General features: G+C 34.9%; 1 protein-coding gene across 1 annotated transcript in view; it reads left to right on the forward strand.

The window, feature by feature from the left end:
- Positions 1 to 23,190, forward strand: part of IPO8 (importin 8) — a 70,540-nt gene that overhangs the window by 11,039 nt on the left and 36,311 nt on the right. The window contains exons 4-15 of the mRNA XM_079936644.1: positions 2,978 to 3,136; positions 4,126 to 4,282; positions 9,244 to 9,333; positions 10,829 to 10,923; positions 11,366 to 11,450; positions 13,758 to 13,892; positions 15,754 to 15,853; positions 18,147 to 18,223; positions 18,515 to 18,631; positions 19,797 to 19,886; positions 21,195 to 21,360; positions 22,411 to 22,571. Coding sequence (XP_079792770.1) covers positions 2,978 to 3,136; positions 4,126 to 4,282; positions 9,244 to 9,333; positions 10,829 to 10,923; positions 11,366 to 11,450; positions 13,758 to 13,892; positions 15,754 to 15,853; positions 18,147 to 18,223; positions 18,515 to 18,631; positions 19,797 to 19,886; positions 21,195 to 21,360; positions 22,411 to 22,571 — 1,432 coding nt within the window. The remainder of the gene's footprint in view (positions 1 to 2,977; positions 3,137 to 4,125; positions 4,283 to 9,243; positions 9,334 to 10,828; positions 10,924 to 11,365; positions 11,451 to 13,757; positions 13,893 to 15,753; positions 15,854 to 18,146; positions 18,224 to 18,514; positions 18,632 to 19,796; positions 19,887 to 21,194; positions 21,361 to 22,410; positions 22,572 to 23,190) is intronic.

Consider the following 23,190-nt stretch of genomic DNA (forward strand, 5'->3'; position numbering starts at 1 on the left):
AGGAAGCCCAAAATATATGAATGGGGGAGGTTGGATTTAATCATCAGCCTCAAGTTTGTTTTTTAAAAGAGATAAATGAAGATGGGCACTCAAAGAATACAGTTTTAGTTATTTGTTTCTGCATTTGTAATTCTTTGCCTCAAAATATTTTGGAAAAAATATTTAGTTTCTATAAGTTGTCACAAAAAGAGTGGAGGCAAAAATCTAACGAAAATTGTTGTATAGATCCTGTGAATAACCTATGTTCTTAGTTATGAGCTCTTGACTTTTTACTATCTGCTTTTCTTTTCCCTGATACATGGTAATTGACTTCTGGGGGTTTTAACCTACCAGTTTTTGTAACACTTTACCTATCTTTTTGTTTGTTTTTATGAACTGAGCTTCTTTTCCTTTGAAGAAGACAGGATAGAGAAAATATAAACTAGAAGAATTGTCTCTGGTTTTTCAAATTTAGATTAGATGCTATAAAGCAGCACTGTCCAATAGAACTTTCTGCAGTGATGGAAATGTTTTATATCCACACTGTCTGATATTTAGCCATGTGGCATAGAAGCCAACTGAGTACTTGAAATGTGGCTAGTGTAACTGAGGAACCGAATTTTTAATTTAATTTTGATTAAATTATGGTGTGTGCATGTAGCTGGTACCTGCCCTTAGTGGATAGCAGAGGTGTAGGTCAAAAAAATTATGCAATCTTAAAAGAGGAGAAACAAATTCTTTTCACCATGAGCAAGTGATTAGGTTGCTTTTGAAAATGTGGGAGGGAAATAGATGAAATTCAGGTAGGGGAATGAAATCACTTAACTTCAAGAGATTAGATGTAACCTATCCCTGAGTGTATAATGTACATTGGCATAAGCAGAAGAAAGGGAAGAAAGTGTGAGGATAACAGTGAGGAAGGTGGACAAACATTGAACACCTCTTTGTGCAGTTGTTTGGGTAAGAAGAGAAAATAGGGGTATTGATGAAAGAAAATCATCATTCTCATTGGTTGCCCAAATGCCATCTGGCACTGGCTTCCCTGTGGTACCATCATGTGTCCATTTCTTGTCAAAATCTTTACATTTTCAAATCTCTCTGAATCTTGCAAGCAATGCTTCTACACTTTAATATATGAAAGGATGGCTGTTCATAAACATCCTTTGCTTGGCTTGGAATTGAGAAAGAATTAAGAGGGTCAACCTAGGGGCTTCCCTGGTGGCGCAGTGGTTGAGAGTCCGCCTGCCGATGCAGGGGACACGGGTTCGTGCCCCGGTCCGGGAAGATCCCACATGCCGCGGAGTGGCTGGGCCCGTGAGCCATGGCCGCTGAGCCTGCGCGTCCAGAGCCTGTGCTCCGCAATGGGAGAGGCCACAACTGAGAGGCCCGCGTACTGCAAAAAAAAAAAAAAAAAAAAAAAAGAGGGTCAACCTGAAGATGAAATTAAAAAAATGAAAAGTTTCAGTTTTATTGAATACAAATATGACCTATTTGTTGTTTAGAACAGCTGCTGGTGGCACAAGAGGTTATCTTTATCTTTATTATGAGACAGTTCTTTGTGGCTTTGCTTCTTTTATGTCCTGAAGGCTTAACTGTAACTACTCTTTTTTTCTTTTTGGTGCGCGGGCCTCTCACTGTTGTGGCCTCTCTCGTTGCGGAGCACAGGCTCCAGACGCGCAGGCTCAGCGGCCATGGCTCACGGGCCCAGCCGCTCCGCGGCATGTGGGATCTTCCCGGACTGGGGCACGAACCTGCGTCCCCTGCATTGGCAGGCAGACTCTTAACCACTGCGCCACCAGGGAAGCCCTGTAACTACTCTTAAAGAAATATTCTCAAAGTTTATTTAAGAGTATTGCAAAGGATCTTTTGCAATTATATTTGGAAAAGATCCTTTGCAAGGAAAAGGCATTATTTGTTTGTTTCATTTCAGTGAGATCAAGTTATTGGCTGTTGAACTGAACACATATCTTTTTCTTGGCACTGTGGAATCCTAATTTAGCTAGATTCACTCTCCATCCATTTGCAAGTGACCATGTAAGGACATACTAATAGTTGGTAGAAGAGAAATTTTTTTCGCCTCACTTTCTTTTCAATACCAATTATAGTTGTATCCAATTGAGGAAGTGATTACTGACCTAAGTGTTATGAGATCACATCTTTCATAGCTTCACTTTGCAGTTTCATTAAAGAGGTTTCTTCTTCTTTTTTTAATGTCTTTCCTGTTGCTTTTTTCTTTGTTTCTTTGGAAATAGTTCTTAGCATTCCTCTTCAGGAATTACCAGCTAATGCTTGTTACTTCATACAAAAATTAGGATCTCAGGAAGCTGTGATAGGTGCAAAATACTGTGTGACTGGGAACAGATGATGAATGGTTCCAGGCTTTGGCTCACAGAGATGTTTCCCACTGTAATGTAGGCCTCCATTTTACTTACTTTGACCATTTTTAGGCTAAGTTTGTCCAGTTGAAATGATAAAATACTTTTTTGGTTTTGTCTCCCCATTAGGATATAATAACCAAAATACAAAATATAACAAGCTGGGAAATTTTACAGAGCTGGGCTGCATTCATTGTCTTTTTCTTGGAAAATTTTTTATGAATTTATTTTAAGTTTTTTTTTTTTTTATGGTGTGGACCATTTTTAAAGTCTTTACTGAATTTGCTACAGTATTGCCTCTGTTTTACGTTTTGGTGTTTTGGCCACAGGGCATGTGGGATCTTAGCTCCCCGACCAGGGATCAAACCCACAACCCCTGCACTGGAAGGTGAAGTCTTAACCACTGGACCACCAGGGAAGTCCCGGAATTTATTTTTAAATTCTTTATAGGACTTTATAGGTTTTTCTTTATAGGACTGCTCTTTTTCCCTCCACCCCAGATAAATATCTATATAATGTAAGTAAATAGGAATCAGAGTGTTTTTATGTACAATATTAGAGGTCTTTGAAGCCTGATATTTATAACTACTTAGATTTTGGACTTTTTTCCCCCCACTTTATAGAGTCCAGTTAACAATGTGTCTCCGTGCCATCATTAAATACGATTTCCCTGGTCACTGGCCAGCGGTAGTCGACAAGATAGACTATTACTTGCAATCACAGAGCAGTGGAAGCTGGCTTGGCAGTTTATTATGTCTGTATCAACTGGTGAAGACATATGAGTAAGTTGATTTCTATTGGCTGAAGATACCAGCCTCCTGTTACTTAGGAGAATTACATTGCATAGAGGGGTCTGCTATGGGTGTTCTACAGAATCAGGTTAGATTGGGAAATGTTGGATTAAACACAGTTAAACATGTTTATTTACTACAGTTTTTCAAAGAATCTTTAATCTGCTAATGTACTAATCTCTAAGTTAGTGCTTCTCAAACTTATTTGTTAGTTTCAGAGGACCATTTATTAACAGTTTTCCTTGGAAATTTTGATGGAGAGGTACCTTAACATTTATATTTAAGTAAGCACATCATTAAGTAAACCAAACATTTACCTTTTTGGATGCAAGGTAGAAAATGTTCAAGTTTCTTTGCTAGTGACTTTCTTTTCTATAAAAGTTGCTTGGGAGGTGTGGGACTAGTGTCACATTTAATAGCATTGCTTTCTAGCTTCTAAGGGGATTGCTGCTTCTGCATGCAAAGTCCTGTAGTCTTCCTTCTAAAATGATTTTTAGAGTATATTTTAGATTTATACCTGTTAAAATGACCTAAGAGCACCTAAATTTGTAAACTGTTTTAACTTCTCAAAGTAGGGTGGTAGATGGACAAATGTTTTTCCACCACATCATTTGTTATATAATAGGAATGTCTATTTGAACTGTTTATCAACTTGTATTTTATAGCAAGAATTGTGGTATGTGAAAATTAATTTAAGTACTAGAAAAATTCATGTAGGAAAGTTGCAAAACTGTCTTGGATTTTTTTGAACTAGTCTAAATCTTTCTAGAAAGATTTTAGGTATTCTGCCTAAAACAGGGATATGCTTTTTCAAAGTTCCTTTCAAGTTTATTCTAGCAATCCAAACAGAAAATGTAAGCTAGTGTTTGGAATGTTACAGCTTTATATAGTTTAAAAATATTATTTTTCATTCATTGTTTATAGCTCTTTTGTGGGGGGGGAGAAATTATTGTTCTCTCTTTTTGTCTTTGCTCATGTAGATATAAGAAAGCAGAGGAAAGAGAACCTCTTATAGCAGCAATGCAAATATTTCTGCCTCGTATTCAGCAACAAATCATGCAGCTCCTTTCTGATTCCTCACATTATTCTGTATTAATACAGAAGCAGATCCTGAAAATCTTTTATGCACTTGTGCAGGTAAGTTTCTATAGCAGAAGACAAATACTGTATTTCTGCCTGATACATAGAAAGTGCTCAGTAAGTGTCAGTTATTGTTAAAAATTACATATTGTATATTCTCACATGTATTTCTTTAAAAAAATCCTTATGAGAGAACAGACTTTGAGAGGTCAACTTAATTGTCCAAGGTTATCTGAGCGGCAGAGCTGAGATTCAGTGTCCATATGCCTTTCACCCCCAGTGTCTGAAGTCTGGGTATGGAAGAAACAAGGTAGTTAACTTCCCTGAAACCTGATAATTTGACTAATCTGTCCATAGCATTCTGCCTGTAGATTAGTTATGATTATAGGAGAAGAGGAAGGAAAAGAAGAGAGTTCCTTTTTTTTTTTTTTTTTTTGCGGTACGTGGGCTTCTCACTGTTGTGGCCACTCCCGTTGCGGAGCACAGGCTCCTGACGTGCAGGCTCAGCAGCCATGGCTCACGGACACAGCCGCTCCGCGGCATGTGGGATCTTCCCGGACCGGGGCACGAACCCGTGTCCCCTGCATCGGCAGGCGGACTCTCAACCACTGCGCCACCAGGGAAGCCCTGAGAGTTCCTTTTTTTAATTGGGAAATCATATTGATGGTAGTTTCTTTGCATTTGACCCATTTAAAGCTAACAAACAAGATTGAGTGCCTCATTTACCTTCATTTAAAATACTTCCTTTTTCTTACCTGAAAGCTATAAAGAACATTAATATGGAATGTTTTAAATAAAAAAATATTTAAAATTTAATCCTCAAAAGACTTGGGTAAGTTATTTCAATCTGGGTGGAGAAGAATAATTGTTGTCTGTTTAAACTGTTTGATGTTGAATGGATTAAGGCTTTATTTCATGCTTTCTAGTTAAATTAGTCACGGCAAGAGGGTAGTTTCATCAGGCTGGAGAGCCAAGATAGTTTGGTTTTGTTCTTGGCTTCTCTCTGACTTAAGTATTTTCATACTGTTCTAGAATATTTCACTTGAATAAAGATTTATATTTTTAGCCTCATCTTTTAAACTTTTAATAGAGATAGTCCAAGGCAGATTTTCCTTGTTTTTCAGCTTAGCCTTTTTTGGGGGAGAGAGAAAGGGAAAGGAGGCACATCTGAGAAAAGAGAAGAAACTAGACTACTAGGAAAACATTCCTTCATCCTCTTTTTTCTTTTTTTAAAAGTAATAAGGTAGGAAGATGTATGGTGCTTTTGTTTTTGTTTTTCTGTTCAGAAATCTTCCTCAGGAGAATCACTTTTTGGCAAATATTTTTTATTCAGTGAGATGTTTTGCCATTAGATATAGTAATATCCCATTTATTCGGAGCCAGACTTCCCTTTACCCATTGGGAGAAGCATAGCCAGGAATCAGTAAGTGAGACAGAGGCTGACGAAATAGTGTTCTTAAAACCTCTACTTCTACTTGGTTTGCTAAGAGAACAGAAATCTAAAATTTTTTTCTCAACATGTATGTGCTAAAAACCTAAAAAACCAGAAAAAAACCCTCATCATTTTAAACCATTTTAGTAATCTATTATGTGCTAATACAGTAATATTCTTTAGTGGGAAATCCTGGAAGCAAAAATTTAGAAGGCTTTAGGAGGCACAGTTACAGTGTTTATGGAAGTAAAAAGTGATTGTCTAACAATTTGGGATGAGGCAGAAAAATTTATGTTTTAGAAAGTATGACGCAATGAAATTGATTTTGTCTAAGCATTTATTAAATATTGTGTACAGGACTGTTGAATATTCCATACATATTTCAGAACTCGTTTGTCCAGAAGTGAACTCATTGTTACTTTCCCCCAGCCCTTAGCCTGCTCCTCCTATGTTCCCCATCGTAAAGCCAACTGACTCCCCACTGCATTTAGAACAAAGTGTTAACTTTTTCCCATGGCCTATAAAACCCTTCATCTCTTGCCTCATCTTATACCATACTTAGCTTTATTCTTTGCACTCCAGCCATATGGAAATTCTTTCAGCTTCAGGAGCAGGTCATGTCCTCTGTCACTTCTGAGCCTTTAAGGCACTGTGTTTCTGCCTGGAGCATTCTCCTTTCCCTTTATGCCCTGGTCAATTTGTGCTCCTCCAGGTCTTGGCTTGCATATCACTTCTTCCAGGAAGTTGTCTCTGATAGTAGCAGGCTGCATTAGGTGGTCCTCACGGGTGCCCTTATCAACATTATACTGCTTTTATCTGTACTATTTATCATACCATATTGTAATTCCTTGTTTAAATGTGTTCCCCCTCACCCCCCCCAACTAGACTGTGAGCTTTACTTAACATTATGTCCTTAGTGTGTAGTAGGTTTTGGACTGCATGGATGCAGAGGTGCTATGCCTTATCTCCTGTAGCTCAAGGTGTAGTAGGGGTGGGGTTGCACACTGTAATACAGTGGACTGTGATTTCATGCCACAGTGTAGAGGAAAGTAATTGAAAAAATGTTTCTTGGATGTTTCATGATGTAAAGATTTTCATTAAAGTCATTAAAATGAGTTTCCACCACAAAAAAAGATAATTATGGGAGGAGAAATTAAGGAAACACCCCTATTTACAATTGCATCAAAAAGAGTAAAATACCTAGGAATAAACTTAACCAAGGAGGTAAAAAACCTATACTCTGAAAACTATAAAACATTGATGAAGGAAATTAAAAACAATACAAAGAAATGGAAAGATATTCTGTGTTCTTGGATTGGAATAATTAATATTGTAAAAATGTTCATACTACCTAAAGCAATCTATAGATTTAATGCAATCTCTATCAAAATACTGATGACATTTTTCATAGAACTAGAACAAATAATTTACAAAAGACCCTGATTTCCCAAAGCAATCTTGAGAAAAAAGAACAAACCTGGAGGTATCATGCTCCCTGACTTCAGACTGTACTACAGAGACACAATAATCAAAACAGCATGGTACTGGCACAAAAACAAGCATATAGATCAATGGAACGGAACAGAGAGCTCAGAAATACACCCACACACCTATGGTCAATTAATCCATGACAAAGGAGGCAAGAATATACAATGGAGAAAAGACAGGCTCTTCAGTAAGTGGTGCTGGGAAAACTGGACAGCTACATGTAAGTGAATGAGATTAGAACATTTCCTCACACCATATACAAAAATAAACTGAAAATGGATTAAGACTTGGAAACCATAAAACTCCTAGAAGAGAAAATAGGGAGAAAACTCTTTGACATAAATCATAGCAATTGTGTTTTGATCTGTCTCCTAAGGCAAGGAAATAAAAGCAGAAATAAACAAGTGGGACCTAATTAAACTTAAAAGCTTTTGCACAGCAGAGGAAATCATTGACAAAACGAAAAAGACAACCTACTAAATGGGAGAAAATATTTGCAAAGGATATGACTAATAAGGGGTTAATATCCAAAATATATAAACAGCTCATACAACTCAATATCAAAAAAACAACCCAATTAAAAAATGGGCAGGAGAATTGAATAGACATTTATCCAAAGAAGACATACAGGCGGCCAACAGGCACATGAAAAGATGCTGAACATCACTAATTATCAGAGAAATGCAAATCAAAACCACTGGATACCACCTCATACTGGTCAGAATAGCTATCATCAAAAAGTCTACAAATAACAAATGTTGGCAAGGATGTGGAGAAAAGGGAATCCTTGTACATGTTGGTGGGAATGTAAATTGGTACAGCCATTATGGAAAGCAGTATGGAGGTTCCTGAAAAAACTAAAAACAGAACCACCACATGATCTAGCAATTCTCCTGCTGGGTGTATATCTGGAAAAAAATGAAAACACTAATTTGAAAAGATACATGCACCCCAGTGTTCATAGTGGTATTATTTACAGTAGACAAAATAAGGGAGCAACCTAAGTGTCCATTGATAGATGAATAGATAAAGAGGTGGTGTGTGTATCTACATATACACAATGGAATATTACTCAGCCATAAAAAAGAATGAAATTCTGCCATTTGCAACAATGTGGATGGACTTAGTGAAATAAGTCAGACAAAGAAAGACAAATACTCTTATCACTTATATGTGCAATCTAAAAAAATAAACGAATGTATATAACAAAACAGAAACAGATTTATAGTTATAGAGAACAAACTAATGGTTAACAGTGAGGAGAGGCAGGTGGGGAGGGTTGAGATAGGGGTATGGGATTAGGAGACACTAACTACTATGTATAAAATAAATAAGTAACAAGTATGTATTGTACAGCACAGGGAAATATAGCCATTATTTTGTAATAACTTTGAATGGAGTATAGTCTATAAAAATGCTGAATCACTCATATGCCCGAAACTAATATAATATTTTAAATGAAGTATACTTCAGAAATAAAAAGATAATTTTATGAGGTAATGGAAGTATTGACTAACCTTATTGTGATAGTAATTTCATAATGTATATGTGTATCAAATCGTCTTGTTCTATACCTTAAACATACATAGTATTATATATCAATTATATCTCAGTAAAGCTGGAAAAATGAAAAGTTTGACACACAAAGGGGTAAATGGTAAAAAATCACTTATCTAGAATCTCATGTTGAACAAATGATGCCTTATTGTATTATTATAATTTTTTACTTAAAAAAGTAGCTTAGGGACTTCCATGGCAGTCCAGTGGTTAAGGCTCCACACTCTGAATACAGGGGGCACAGGTTCGATCCCTGGTCAAGGAACTAAGACCCCTTGTGCTGCACAGTGCGGCCAAAAAAAAAAAAAAGCCTAGAGAAATAATTCATGGCATGTATATTTTCTAGATTTAAAAAATTTAATTTACATACATATGTTTATAGAGCTGTTTTAAGTTAAATTTTAGGTTGAACCACCTGAAATTACTAATTTCACGGTCAGGTGTTAACCATTTCATATATTTCAACCTTTCAATATAGATAAATTGCTGATTTTTTAGAGGGGAGGAATTATTGTCTGATGTTGTTGTCCTTTGTTTTCAGTATGCATTGCCTCTTCAGCTGGTGAATAACCAAACCATGACAGCGTGGATGGAGATCTTCCGAACTATTATTGACAGGACTGTTCCACCTGTAAGAAAGGGCTTCTGTTCCTAAGAAGAATGGGGAAAACTTGGGTTTGGGTTATTTGTGGTAGATTGATTTATTATACCAGCCTGCTATTTAGAAAAAAAAAAATTACTACTGTAATAAAAGTAATTAATGATACATACTCATTTTTAGAAAGTTCAGATAAAATTAATAAAATAATAACTAATCCTACTAAAAATAACCATTTTTAAAACTTGGTATTTATTCCTCTTGTCTTTTCTTCTCTACATTTATATACAACCATATTTTTTTTCTTTCTACAAAAAATATTACAGAATCTTTATAGGAAGAAGTGATTAAAAAGGGTATGCTGACAAAATCTTATTAAAAAGTAATTTAAAAGGGTATACAGAAAAAGGAGCATTAATGAAATTTGTTAGGAGGAGCAATCATATTTTATATTTGTAAAAATGGTATAGATAGGTAGTTTTGAAGTTCATTTTTCACTTAAAATCTATTGTAAATATTTTGTATGATTATGAAGTTTTTTACATTGTGTCATTTTTGTTGAATGCTTCATTTGCTAGATATTTAGGTTGTTTTAGTTTTTTAGTGTTTTAACTATAAGGATGTAGTTAAATTTTTATGCACATACATGATTATTTTGTTTGGATAACCTCTTAGCAGTGTTTAAGGCTTTGACAGATCTTTAATTAATTAGTTAATCAATTAATTGAAGTATAGATATACAATATTAGTTTCAGATGTACAGCGTAGTGATTCAGTATTTTTATAGGTTATACTCCATTAAAAATTATTAGAATGTAATAGCTATAATTCCCTGTGCAAGACTTTGACAGACCTTGCAAATGGCTTTCCAGAAACAGTGCACTGGCTTATACTTTAATAAGCAGTGACTGAGAATGTCTGTTTTGTTAAATTCTAAGTTTGCCGGTTTGATAGGTGAAAGATGGTGTCTCATTTTTATCTGTAGTTACAGTGATACTATATTTCATCTATCAGATTAACTCAAATAATCAAATTAACTAAATTAAAATATATCAAATGTTTAAAATTTTGAGCTTGTCTCCAAATGTGCAGTATTCCTTCCTTTGCCCATATCTTGGGACAAATGATGTTGAGGTTTAGTTTATACACATAAATGCGCAGAACTTAGTGAACAGTTCAGTGAATTCTGACAAACATACGCTTGTGTTACTATCACCCAGATCAAGATATAGAAATTTTCTGGCATCTCAGAGAGTTTCCTTGAGGGATATGGTGTTTTGTGTTTTCTTTTCTACTTATTTGGGCCTTTTAATGATAGAAGATAAAACAACAGCACTGGTTGGTTGAAATTTGCTTTGCTTGTTTAATTCCTACCTAGCAATCTATAAAGTAAGAATTTGCATTTGTTTGGCAGTCTGAATTCACATTTAATTTTACTTAATTTGTATCAATATTTATTCTGCCTTTGTTAGTCACACAAACCTTTTCATTATGTGGGAATTTTATCTGGGTGTTTTTGTCCTCCTAGGAGACTCTGCAGATTGACGAGGATGATAGACCAGAATTAGTCTGGTGGAAGTGTAAGAAGTGGGCATTACACATTGTAGCTCGTCTCTTTGAACGGTAATTCTGGTTATTAGATTTACAATCTATGGTTGGTATTTCAGTATTGGATATAATAAAATTGAATAGGTCCCTTGATGCTCTACAGTATATGATTATTTTTCTTTAGAGCAGCAGAAGGCAAAAAGTCACCCTCTGCTTTGTTTTAAAGCAGGCTTAACTGTGATCACTGGCTTTGAGATCATAGTAAGGTGAACAGTCTTCTCTGGATCTTTCTATTCTCTGTAAAAAGGATTGAGAAATGATATTTCTGTCTGAAATTTTAAGTATGGCCTGGAGTCTAAGTACAGCTTGTCATAATTTCATTTTGGGGCTTGTGAAAAAAAGGTAAAATGTTAGTTTCTGTCCCAATAGAATACATCTTTCAACAAGTATTTAAACTGGTGAGCATGCTTTGTTTCTAAAATTTGCAGTATTTAAACATTTCTCTTTGTATTTTAAGATATGGAAGCCCAGGAAATGTCACAAAAGAATACTTTGAATTTTCCGAATTCTTTTTGAAAACTTATGCAGTGGGAATTCAGCAGGTAATAAACTTACATTTTTTAAATAGAAGGGTGGTTACTACTGAAAGTAGTTAAGTCACTTCTATCCATTTAATAGTAGTTTACAAACATGTTAATACATATTTATAGGGGGATGAAATGGCAGCTCTGGGAATCTAATACAGTGCAGTCAGTTTTAGAACCAAGTGTCCTAGGGTAGCTACTGCAAGAATGTCCCTTCTAGACTCCTAGATGCTGGACTGAAACCTTTCAAGTCTGTTGATTGATACTTGTGTAGCAGTTGCCAGTATTAGATCAGGTTCTTCAGTTAACTTCCTGATCTCACATAAGTTTCTTACCCTCTATTTGTTGGAGCCCCACCTCTTTGTTCTAAGCTTTTATATCAGAAGATTTAGGTAATAGGAATTGATCTATTTCAAGAGGAGTTGAGCTCAGAAGTTAAGACTTTCAGCTGAGAAGTTACACATATTTGTGGAAGTTTGGGAACCATTCTGTACAGTGAAAATTAGGAGTTCTTGAGAAATAATCCAAGTTGATATTAATATTTACAAACTACAAAGGATAGATGGGCGTGAAGACTATCTGTATTGCCATTTGAATCATGAAATTTTTGTTTCTATTTCAACAAGTGAAATTCAGTAGTGATTGAGCATTGGCTGTGTCAGGGCTATATTAAGGAAGCAAAGATTAATCAGACATAGTAAAAGGCTTTCATGATACAAAGGGTGTTTCTAGATTTTTATAAATCTATGCAGATTAGTCTTCTTTACTGTCAGTGATAGAAAGTTCAAGCCTGTCATCTTAGATGGAATACTTCCTTTTATGGATTATCATTTTGACTAGTATCATTTTTTGGATTATCATTTCTAAAAATTACCTTGCAACAATTCAGGAAAGCTATGGCTATAATTTTCTCACAGATTATTTTGTTGGCCCATGAGAAAGTCTGTGGGGAAAATTGGTGAGTGATGAATAAAATTATATATTCAACCATTCATTTTGGATACTAGGATAATCAGGGAGCTGGTTAGCTCTGTCTTCTGCTCTTTCCACTGCTGTTAAACCCCAGTAAGCATCCTAAAGTTGATGCCCTCTTCTGGTGTGTTCAGTAGAGGTTTTCCAGTGTCACATAAACATGTATGTACACACACATTTAAATTTCATGCTGTTGCATCCATGTCATAAACTGTTTGAACCTTGGTCATTTAAAGTATATATTCCTGATATTTTAAAACTTTTTTTTTTTTAATCAAAAACTGTTCTCTTCTTTACTATTGTGTCTCATCTGCGACCACCTCCACTTTGTGTGAACAGCAACTGTATTAGGAAGAACTGTGTTTAGTAGCATCCATTTTTAGCCTGCATTGCAGAAGGAGTTTCTAGGTGATAGTAGGACTTCTGACAAATTTTATAAACCTGAACTTTATATAACTTGAACTGAATTCATGTTCTGAATTTATAAATTCTGTACATGTTTTAAAAGAACCCCTTTTACTTATTCAGCAGTTCAGTGATAAGCTTGCTGTAGTGAAGGGCTCTGGAGATCAGGAATTGGAAGACTTGGACTGTGTTGTAGTGCAGCCTCTGACTGCGTGTCCTTGGGTCCTCACAGCTGCTTTGGGCATGGTCCTTTCCTTAGAAACAATCTTTTTTTAAAAATCAATATTAAAAAAAATAACTTCTCAGTTTTGTGGTATTTCTACAAAGACTTTCCGTGGTCTGAGATTATAAAATAAAAATTTTCCACACTCTTTTTAGTTACTATGTGGTTTCATTTTTTGTTGCTGTTGAAATATTTCCCTATCTGGAATTTATTTAGGTGTGAAGTTTAGTTAGGGAGCCACCTTAATTTTTTTCAGAGGGCTAGTCAGCTGTCCCAATACTGTTTTTTGGATAACTTACCGTTTCTCTTCCAGTTGAAATGCACCTTTATCAAATATTAAAATATGTTTATGGTGTCTCTTGCTATATGGATGTTTTCAGTGTTCACTTAGTCAAATCTGTTACTATTTGACAGGAGTCTTAATTTATTTGAAGAGCTAGTATGTGGAAGAGCGTATAGACTTATTTTGAGTAGTTCCACAGGTTAGAAGCAGGATAAATGGCTGAAAATCACAGTGAGACACCCTTCAGTTCAATATCGCAAGGACCTATCTAAGAATTAAAACAGCTTGTGTGCTGTCTCACAAAATATTTACTTCTCTAAAAATCTGTTAATTTTTATCTCTTGACTTCTGCGTTGGTTTTATGTCATGCCTAAAATGCTCATCCTGTTAACTTTGAAATTGTTTATGTTTTCCTATGTTTTCTCTTCCTATTTTCCTGTAGGTACTACTAAAAATTTTAGACCAGTATAGGCAGAAAGAGTATATAGCTCCCCGTGTTCTTCAGCAAGCATTCAACTATCTCAACCAAGGCGTTGTTCATTCTGTAACCTGGAAGCAGATGAAGCCGCACATACAGGTTAGTGTCAGGGAGCAGCTCTCGGAAATCATTCTCTGGTTAAATTTTCTGGACAGGGTAAGTGTTAACTAATCCCATATTTTATATTTAATATGTTTTTGTTTCCATTAATAATTTCGAATGAATGCAGTCTTATATCTGATATGAAGGACCTGGAAATTTAAGTATTTGAGAAGAGTGAAGTTTTCAAGCTGTGTGAATTGGAAGACTTGGATTTAGTTAATCTTGCTTGGAATCTTATTTAGCCTCTGTTTCTCCTCTGTTAGGTCAGATAATATTTTTCTCCCCTTCTTACCTAAAGGTTGCTAGGATCAAATGAGGTATTTTGTAGGATAGCATTTTGAAAACAGTCCCCAGGGCTCTACTAAGTTAGTGTTATTTTGCAGGAAATGCAGCCTGATACATGACCATTTTCTTTTGTGGGTATGAGCAAACAAGGTTTTTATTTCTTTTTGGATTGTTAAATACTATAAAAGAGTTAAAGTTTTCAGTTTTTATATCAATTGTGTACTTAAAGGTAGAATCAGCATTTTATTAAAGAATAAATCAGAATGAAAAATTATGGACCATTAATAAATAAATTAATATTTACATACAGATAATTTTGGGTAATTCAAAGATGTTAGGAACGGGATTTTTTCCTCTCAAACTATGAATTCTTAAATTCTGTAATCTCTAAGATGGTATCTAAAAAGTAAAGCAATTCTTTTACTTTGTCTTTGGTGTCTAGGATAGAATTTGTTTAGTGTTATCTTATTATAGGTCTTACAGATATTAGATCTTTTGCATTGTTTTCTGTGGACATTTTAATAATGTTTGCCTAATTCCCTTGATCAAATAGTGATTGGTTCTTTGCAATTAATAAAGATACAGATTTCATTTTATTTTACTGTGTGCCTGTAAAGTAAGGGTGAACTGTGATAGCATTTTTTTCTACTTGATGCCTTTGGCCTTATTTTTACATGGCTGTAATGTAGGAGTAAGAAAACTCTGATTATTAGGCTGAATTTTTTTCTCTTAGAATTACTTAATTTGGAAGAAGTGATAAGAGATAATTTTGTTCTTACATATGTAATTGTTAGAGCACGGAAGGGCTTGGTAGAGCATTAGCGGCAGTGAACATAGAGGCTGTTAGATGTGATTTTTTTTTTCCCCCCACTGAAGCCTGCGCTTGTAGGGTAGGAAATTAAGTTGTTGAAAATGGAAAAAGAAGAAAATGTTAATGTTGTTGAAATATTGACATTTAGGATCAAAATGGAAATGTAAAAATGTTCACAATAAGTAATATAATAGTAAATATAACCTTGGTTTGATATTTATTTCTCTTGAAGAATCAAGGTATGTTTAGGTATGTTTAATATTGATAGTAAAACTTTTATCCCCGCTCTTGCTTCAAAGAATAGCATTCATCTCTTTCTCTGTACCTTTAATCAATTGTGATTTAAAAACAATCTTATGGGCTTCCCTGGTGGCGCAGTGGTTGAGAGTCCGCCTGCCGATGCAGGGGACACGGGTTCGTGCCCCGGTCTGGGAAGATCCCACATGCCACGGAGCGGCTGGGCCCGTGAGCCATGGCCGCTGAGCCTGCGCGTCCGGAGCCTGTGCTCCGCAGCGGGAGAGGCCCGCGTACCACAAAAAACAAAAACAAAAAACAATCTTATGTTTAACTTCTTCTGCCCCCACCTCTACCCCTTACCCCCAAGGCTTTTGCTTTCCTTCTTTCACTTTAGCCAACGCAAACTTGACAGAAAGATTAATATAACAGTTTGGAAAACTAACTTCAGGAAGGCTTTCATTATTTGTGTTCCCCAAATGTGAATAGTCTATACCCATTTGTTGTTTTGTTTTTTTCTTTTGTTAGAATATCTCTGAAGATGTGATTTTTTCTGTGATGTGTTATAAAGATGAAGATGAAGAGCTGTGGCAGGAAGATCCATATGAGTATATAAGGATGAAATTTGGTAATGGAGATGATTTTAGTCCTCATCAGTTCCTGGCTACGTAAAGTAATAGAACTAAATTTATACTTTTAAGCAGATTTTACTACTTTGTTAAATTCCCAGAGTTCTGCTTTTCACGATAAACTCTGAAACTCGTGAGAGTTTGATGTTCTGTTGAACCAATGGACTTGAGATGAAAAGCTGCTTTATTTGTCCATCCCTCTCATGGGTGCTGAAGCAGTCATGGAACCATCTATGTATAACTCTTTCTGTTGTGATGCTGATCTGCAGGGACCATTCCTTTCTGTGCCTTTTGGGATACCTATTTGTAGACTGGGTTGTTCTCAGTCTGGGAGATCCTTTGCATTTCTGCATATTTTAGGAGCACCTCAATTTAGTTTGCATCCTTAACCTAGGGACTGAGTATTCCACAGGGGAATGAGATTACTTCTGATGACCCCACTGTGTGGCCCAGTTCTCTGTGGATCCTTTTAGCCTTGGATCTTCCAGGAAGCTGTTGAATTGTGTAGGTTGCCTCAGTTCATTCCCTTTTGTCACCAGTTTGAATTAAGCACTTCCTGGAGTACTCAGGCACTTAGCATAGGAAGATGTTATTTGTGTACCTCTGTTCCTCCCATGGTGAAGAAGCTATCTGAGGGCAGGGACTTTATCTTACTTGCTTTATTTTGTATTCTCCATCCCTTCTACACCCCTACATTCCTCTGCAAGTTCTTGGCCCTAGTCTGCCTTCAGTGAATGTTGAAACAAATAATTGATAAGACTCGCACTGCCCAAGGCATGCTGAAGGTACTGTGACCACAGTGCTTTCCCCTTGTCGGGCCATACGTCTCTAGTTACTTGAGTTAAGCCTACTAATATAGATGCTAGATTATTGGGCTATGTTGTTTTCACAGTGCTTTGTGTTTAGATTCTTTGATTCAGTAAGTGAGGAAGCGCCTCTTTCCTTTGGAGACAAAGTACAGGAAAAGCAAGTGAATGAGAAACAATATTTACCACTGCTTTATCCTTCCATTCTATCATTTCTATTTGAAAATCATTGTACATATGCATGATTTATTAATTCCCCTTCCTAATGCTTTTGTTTTCCTAGTTTGCTTTGACAGAGCAGAATGATTAACTGGTCTGTCTTCTGTCTTTTTTAAGGCATTTTTTTAGTGTCTAGCTTTTCTATGTTACCTGTTTTATAATGTGCAGTGTATTTGTTTAACTTTCAGAAGGCTACCATTATTTTACTTATTCTTCATATCAAATAAGAAAGTATCTCAGTTTTTAGAAAATATAATAGTTAAGAGCTGTGTGTGTTGATTGATAGAATTTACATTTTATTGATTAAGAGAGAATATGGATAATTCAAGACTAGCTAAAGTGCCTTTTTTCCTTAATCATTTCCTTCTGTAGAATGCAGTGGGTATTACTTAATATGTGTATTTTACTTTTAGATAACTACTGGGGAGAACAATTACGTTATTAGTTTTCTTTTTATATTTTTGTCATGTGCAGTTACTTATATTAACAAAATACCCCTGTCTAAATGTATTGACTGATATTAATAATGGTGTTTTTAGATTTGGTAAAAACTGAAGGAGCTCAGGCTTTGATGTTAAGACAGCCTGGATGTGAATGCTGGCCTGGTTGCTTACTCACTGTGTGACTGTGGGCAAATTACTTAACCTATCTGAGATGGAGTGTTTTCAGCTATAATATCTTGTGTGTGTATGGGTGTCTCTATGTGTATTATCAGTTTGTTTGTTTCTCTTACTACGTAAGCTCCAAGAGAACCATTTTTGTTTGATATTTGTATCCCCAGAGCTTAGAACAGTGCCTGGCACATAGTAATCACTAAATAAATTTTTATTGTTTTTTGATAGAGGTAAAGCATTTTTCCTATCCTCAGTGAAACAGATATGCCTAATATGTATTGTTTGTTTTAATGTGATTATTTAAAAGGACAACCTTTTAAATAACTAAGTATTTTAATAAACATTTGATATTTATTAGAATAAACATATTTAAATATGTGTTTATTTTAATAAATATCAAATAAAATTTAAATATTTAATAAATAACATTTAATTTAAATATTTAATAACTATTTAAAATATTTTAAAAACATTTAAAATAAATATTGTGCATGAGAGCAGTGATGATATATCTTTAGCTTTTTTGTGCTATAAACCAGTGTTATATGTTGACTGTTTTATTTCTTGGTTTTGGAATAGTGGTCAATAAGGTTTAAAATCTATAATAAGTAGTTGTATTTTTGCTAACATGGTTTAAACTTTTAAAATCTTAGATATTTTCGAAGATTATGCTTCTCCCACCACAGCAGCCCAGACTCTCTTATATACTGCTGCAAAGAAAAGAAAAGAGGTATATAGTTATTCTTTTTAAATACAAAACTGAAGGGTGGCCTGTGTTCATTTGACACTCTAATGAATGCCCCTAGTATTTGAAAAATTATGTTAGTAGTTATAATCTGTTACTTTAAAAATATTTTTCTATCCTTGTAAGGGAAAAGGAGTATTTTGTTTTCTTACTTATAATTGCTTGATAGCACACAATAAAATGGCTTTATTTTTGAAAATTTGTACATCATATTTAATACAATAGTAAGGCAGTAAAAGTTCATATAGACTAAAATGGTTTCTTCTGTTTCTTTAGGTGTTGCCAAAAATGATGGCATTCTGTTATCAAATCCTAACAGATCCGAACTTTGACCCTAGGAAGAAAGATGGAGCCCTGCATGTGATTGGTTCCCTAGCTGATATTTTATTGAAGGTTAAGCTACTCAAATTTAATTTACTTAATAACACTGTGTAGCAGAGGCAAATGAGAGAATATGAAAGTTATGGATAATTTAAAACTGGTGACTTTCTGCATAATTGAATTGACTAAATATTTTTCTTTCCTTAATTAAAAAAATGACTTTTTTTGATAGTTCCATTTTTATTTATTTATTTATTTTTAACATCTTTATTGATGTATAATTGCTTTACAATGCTGTGTTAGTTTCTGCTGTATAACAAAGTGAATCAGCTATATGTATACATATATCCCCATATCCCCTCCCTCTTGCATCTCCCTCCCACCCTCCTTATCCCACCCCTCTAGGAGGTCACAGAGCCACTGAGCTGATCTCCCTGTGCTATGCGGCTGCTTCCCACTAGCTATCTATTTTATATTTGGTAGTGTATATATGTCAGTGCTACTCTCTCACTTTGTCTCAGCTTACCCTTCCCCCTCCCTGTGTCCTCAAGTCCATTCGCTATGTCTGCGTCTTTATTCCTGTCCTGGCCCTAGATTCTTCAGAACCATTTTTTTTTTTTAGATTCCATATATATGTGTTAGCATGTGGTATTTGTTTTTCTCTTTCTGTCTTACGTCACTCTGTATGACAGAATCTAGGTCCATCTACCTCACTACGAATAACTCAATTTCATTTCTTCTTATGGCTGAGTAATATTCCATTGTGTATATGTGCCACATCTTCTTTATCCATTCATCTGTCGATGGACACTTAGGTTGCTTCCATATCCTGGTTATTGTAAATAGTGCTGCAGTGAACATTGTGGTACATGTTTCTTTTTGAATTATGGTTTTCTCAGGGTATATGCCCAGTAGTGGGATTGCTGGGTCATGTGGTAGTTCTAAAAAAAAATGACTTTTTAATCATCACTTTTAAAATATGAAAATGTTGCTGTATAAAAAAAAATGATACAAAATGACTTGTGTTATTTATTTCTAGAAAGATCACTCAATATCAAATTATATCTAAAGTACTATTTCTGTCTTGTTTTAAAACATGCAATATGTAGGTAAAATTTTACAAAATTGTAAATAGAAGTATATTGTGTAAGTCAGAACAAACGTATTTTATTAGGAAGTGATTTTTACATATGAAAAAGACATTGGTAAGTTAAACTTAATTTCTGTTTCCTAACAGAAGAGTTTATTCAAGGACCAGATGGAATTATTGTTGCAGAATCACGTATTTCCATTATTATTATCTAACCTGGGATACCTTCGAGCCAGAGTAAGTTTTCCATATTTCCATTATAGTATCTCGAAATCTTCATTTGTAAGTTAATTATTGAACTAAATATTTTTGAATAAGTTGACCTTTTACCACATACTGAGGCGAAATGAAGGCAATTAGAATGTCTTTTATGGTCACATAAGCTGAATAAAGAGCAAACTAGTGAATAAAGGAATTTATAGATTTTAATTCCAGCTGTTTGTTTCCCCTAGCCTCACTTGCTGCATATGCAAAACATTCAGTGAGAGGGATGATGTTACAGCAATGGTACAGTGTAAATTCATAAGCTGATTAGTGTCCAAACACTAATGGAAATTATATTTTGGCTAAAAACTTGATTATGATTTCCAGTATAATAGTTAGATATGCCTTAATAAAATGGAGAAAATAATAATCCATGTAAATTTATTTGTGTTCTAAGTGTATATTATTTATAGAAATAATATATTTTATGGAGAAATAAAAATAGAACTTTAAGAGCCTAGTACTTATTTTTATAACTGTATCAACCCAACAAAATGTCTTGCTAAAACCAATATATGTTAAAATGCCTTGTACACTCTAAAGCATTTTATAAACAGAAGATAATAGTCACTAGGGAAATACTTGTGTGAATGTAGCTTAGCGATGTGGACGGCACACAAGTATTTTTATAAGTAGACTGTTATTTCTGCAGACTCTGTGAATTGTATTTCTCTTGTTCAGTCTTTAGTCATTCAAATTAATTACTGTCAGTTGTGTTTTATGCACATAGAGAATTTTAAAAAATAATATGATTCTGTGGTCTAATAGTTTAAACTTTGGTAATTTATGCAAAGTTAAATTTCTTCGTGTCTTGTGTGAGTGAAAAAATCAAGTTTGTTAAGCCAGTTAGTGTAAGGGAAAATAATATTTCATTCATTTGTTGTTAAGACCAGTAAGTGAATATCAGCATTGGTTGGTTCATAGTGCTTTTGCATATAAATAATAAATAAGTTATGAATCATAATATTTATTAAAAGCATTGACATGATTTCTTTTTTCAGAGACACTTAAATTTGGCTCTGTTTTCTTTTTCCTGTGAATAATGATATTGCATAAAGGTAATTTAGAAGTAATAAAACTGCCTTTATTATAAGAAGTTTGGGAAATCCAGAAGTTAGCAACTAAGGCTAATATGCTTCTCTCCAAAAACAAATAAATAAACAAATAGCACTTGGTAGAATTAATGATATTTTACTTAGTAAGAAGTTCTTATATGTGTGACATTATTACATAATGCCATAATCCTAATAGTTTCCTACTAACTTTTTTCTTGTAACATAGTCCTGTTGGGTACTTCATGCATTCAGTTCTTTGAAATTTCATAATGAGCTCAACCTAAGAAATGCAGTTGATCTAGCAAAGAAGAGCCTGATTGAAGATAAGGAGATGCCTGTCAAGGTTGAAGCTGCCCTTGCTCTTCAGTCATTAATTTCTAACCAGACACAAGGTAAAGACAAAATTTTTAAATTTAAAAAATTTAAAATAAAAACACACCTTTTAGAGGGTGTATTTAATTTATCCTTTTGACATGGTCTTCTCAAGTAGTTTTGTTCACTTCCTACCCTAACAAAGATGAGTCCCTAAGTCTTAAGGTTCAGGGTTTGGATTTTTGAGCTTTTGCCCCCTCAGAATTTTATAGGAGTTTATTCTTGCCACTTTTAGGAGTGTCTGTTGACTGTGGTTTCCAGAAAAATTTTAGATTAGAAAAGAAGTTGATGATTGGTAGATGGGGAATCAAGAGACCTGGGGGTCTAGTTTTGATTGTGCTACCACCTTGCCATGTAGACCTGGGCAAGGCCCATGATCTGTTAAGACTTAGATGCTGTATGTTTAAATTTAGGGGGATTGGACTAGATGGCTTTAAGATTCCTTTCAACTCTAGGATTCTATGATTCCGCTAGTTCTGAAAGTAGCAAGTAGCATTTCTAGTGAGTGATAACACATATCTCATTTGTTTGTTTAGAAGAATGTTCTATTCAAAATTCAAATAAACCTTTGAAAGTAAATTCGGCTTTATGAAGAACATGAATCTTTACCTCTATTCAACAGTGTTCCAGTGGAAGGACAGTATTGCATAAGCACATGTGGGGAGAAGGGTGATTAGAGATGGGGTGGGGGAGGGAACAGGCACATCAGTGTTGGGCATAGTCTTTATGTACATGATTTTTTATACTTGTGTCATGATAACATATTCGTGTTTGATAAGTCATGCTGATGACAGAGCACATGTGTAATTAGAATTTCTCAGTGGGTGCTATTGGCATTTTGGGCAGGACAGTTCTTTACTGTGCTGAACTGATTATCCCTATGTTACTCATGGGAAAATTGATACATTGGTGAATATTATTTTGGTACAGCTTTGTAACTTACTCACTGTGAAGCAAATATGTTATCTAGAAGCTATTACTCTGTGTTATTTACCTTGTGACCAAGTTACTTTCCTTCACCACTTGTCAATGGCTAATTTTTTTACTGAGTTTGTTTTTTATTGCATTAGCTAAGGAATATATGAAGCCACACGTGAGGCCTATTATGCAGGAGCTGTTGCACATTGTTAGAGAGACAGAAAATGATGATGTTACTAATGTTATCCAGAAGATGATATGTGAATACAGTCAAGAGGTAGCCTCAATTGCTGTTGATATGACTCAACACTTGGTAAGACTGGGCAAAGTTTTATGTTAGTTGGTATAAAGGCTTTGAATAATCTAAATAAATTAAACTCCAAAATCTGGAGTTCAGTTTACATGTAATTGAAATGCTAATATAAAAATATTTGCTCTGATAATTCTGACAGTTAATAATTTCTATATATACTTTTAAGTTTTCCTAGATTTTGGATTTATTTATTTAATGACAACCAGAAGTTAATTATTTGCTATCTGATTATAATAGCTAATATATATTCCACTTTAGTGACTAGATAAGGGAAAAATGCCCATGTTTAAAACATGACAGATTCTATCATTGATTCACAAAGTGCATATCTTAAAGTTTGAGCAATGCTGACATTTGGATGTGTGACACTCCCCCTTTTTTTTTTTTTTTAAAGAATTTATGTATTTATTATTTATTTTTGGCTGTGTTGGGTCTTCATTGCTGCACATGGGCTTTCTCTAGCTGCAGCGAGTGGGGGCTACTCTTTGTTGTGGTGCGCAGGCTTCTCATTGCGGTGGCTTCTCTTGTTGCGGAGCATGGGCTCTAGGTGCGCGGGCTTCAGTAGTTGTGGCACACGGGACTCAGTAGTTGTGGCTAGGGGGCTGTAGAGTGCAGGCTC

Source organism: Stenella coeruleoalba, assembly GCF_951394435.1.
Source record: "Stenella coeruleoalba genome assembly, chromosome: 11".
In the NCBI taxonomy this organism is placed as follows: Eukaryota; Metazoa; Chordata; class Mammalia; order Artiodactyla; family Delphinidae; genus Stenella; species Stenella coeruleoalba.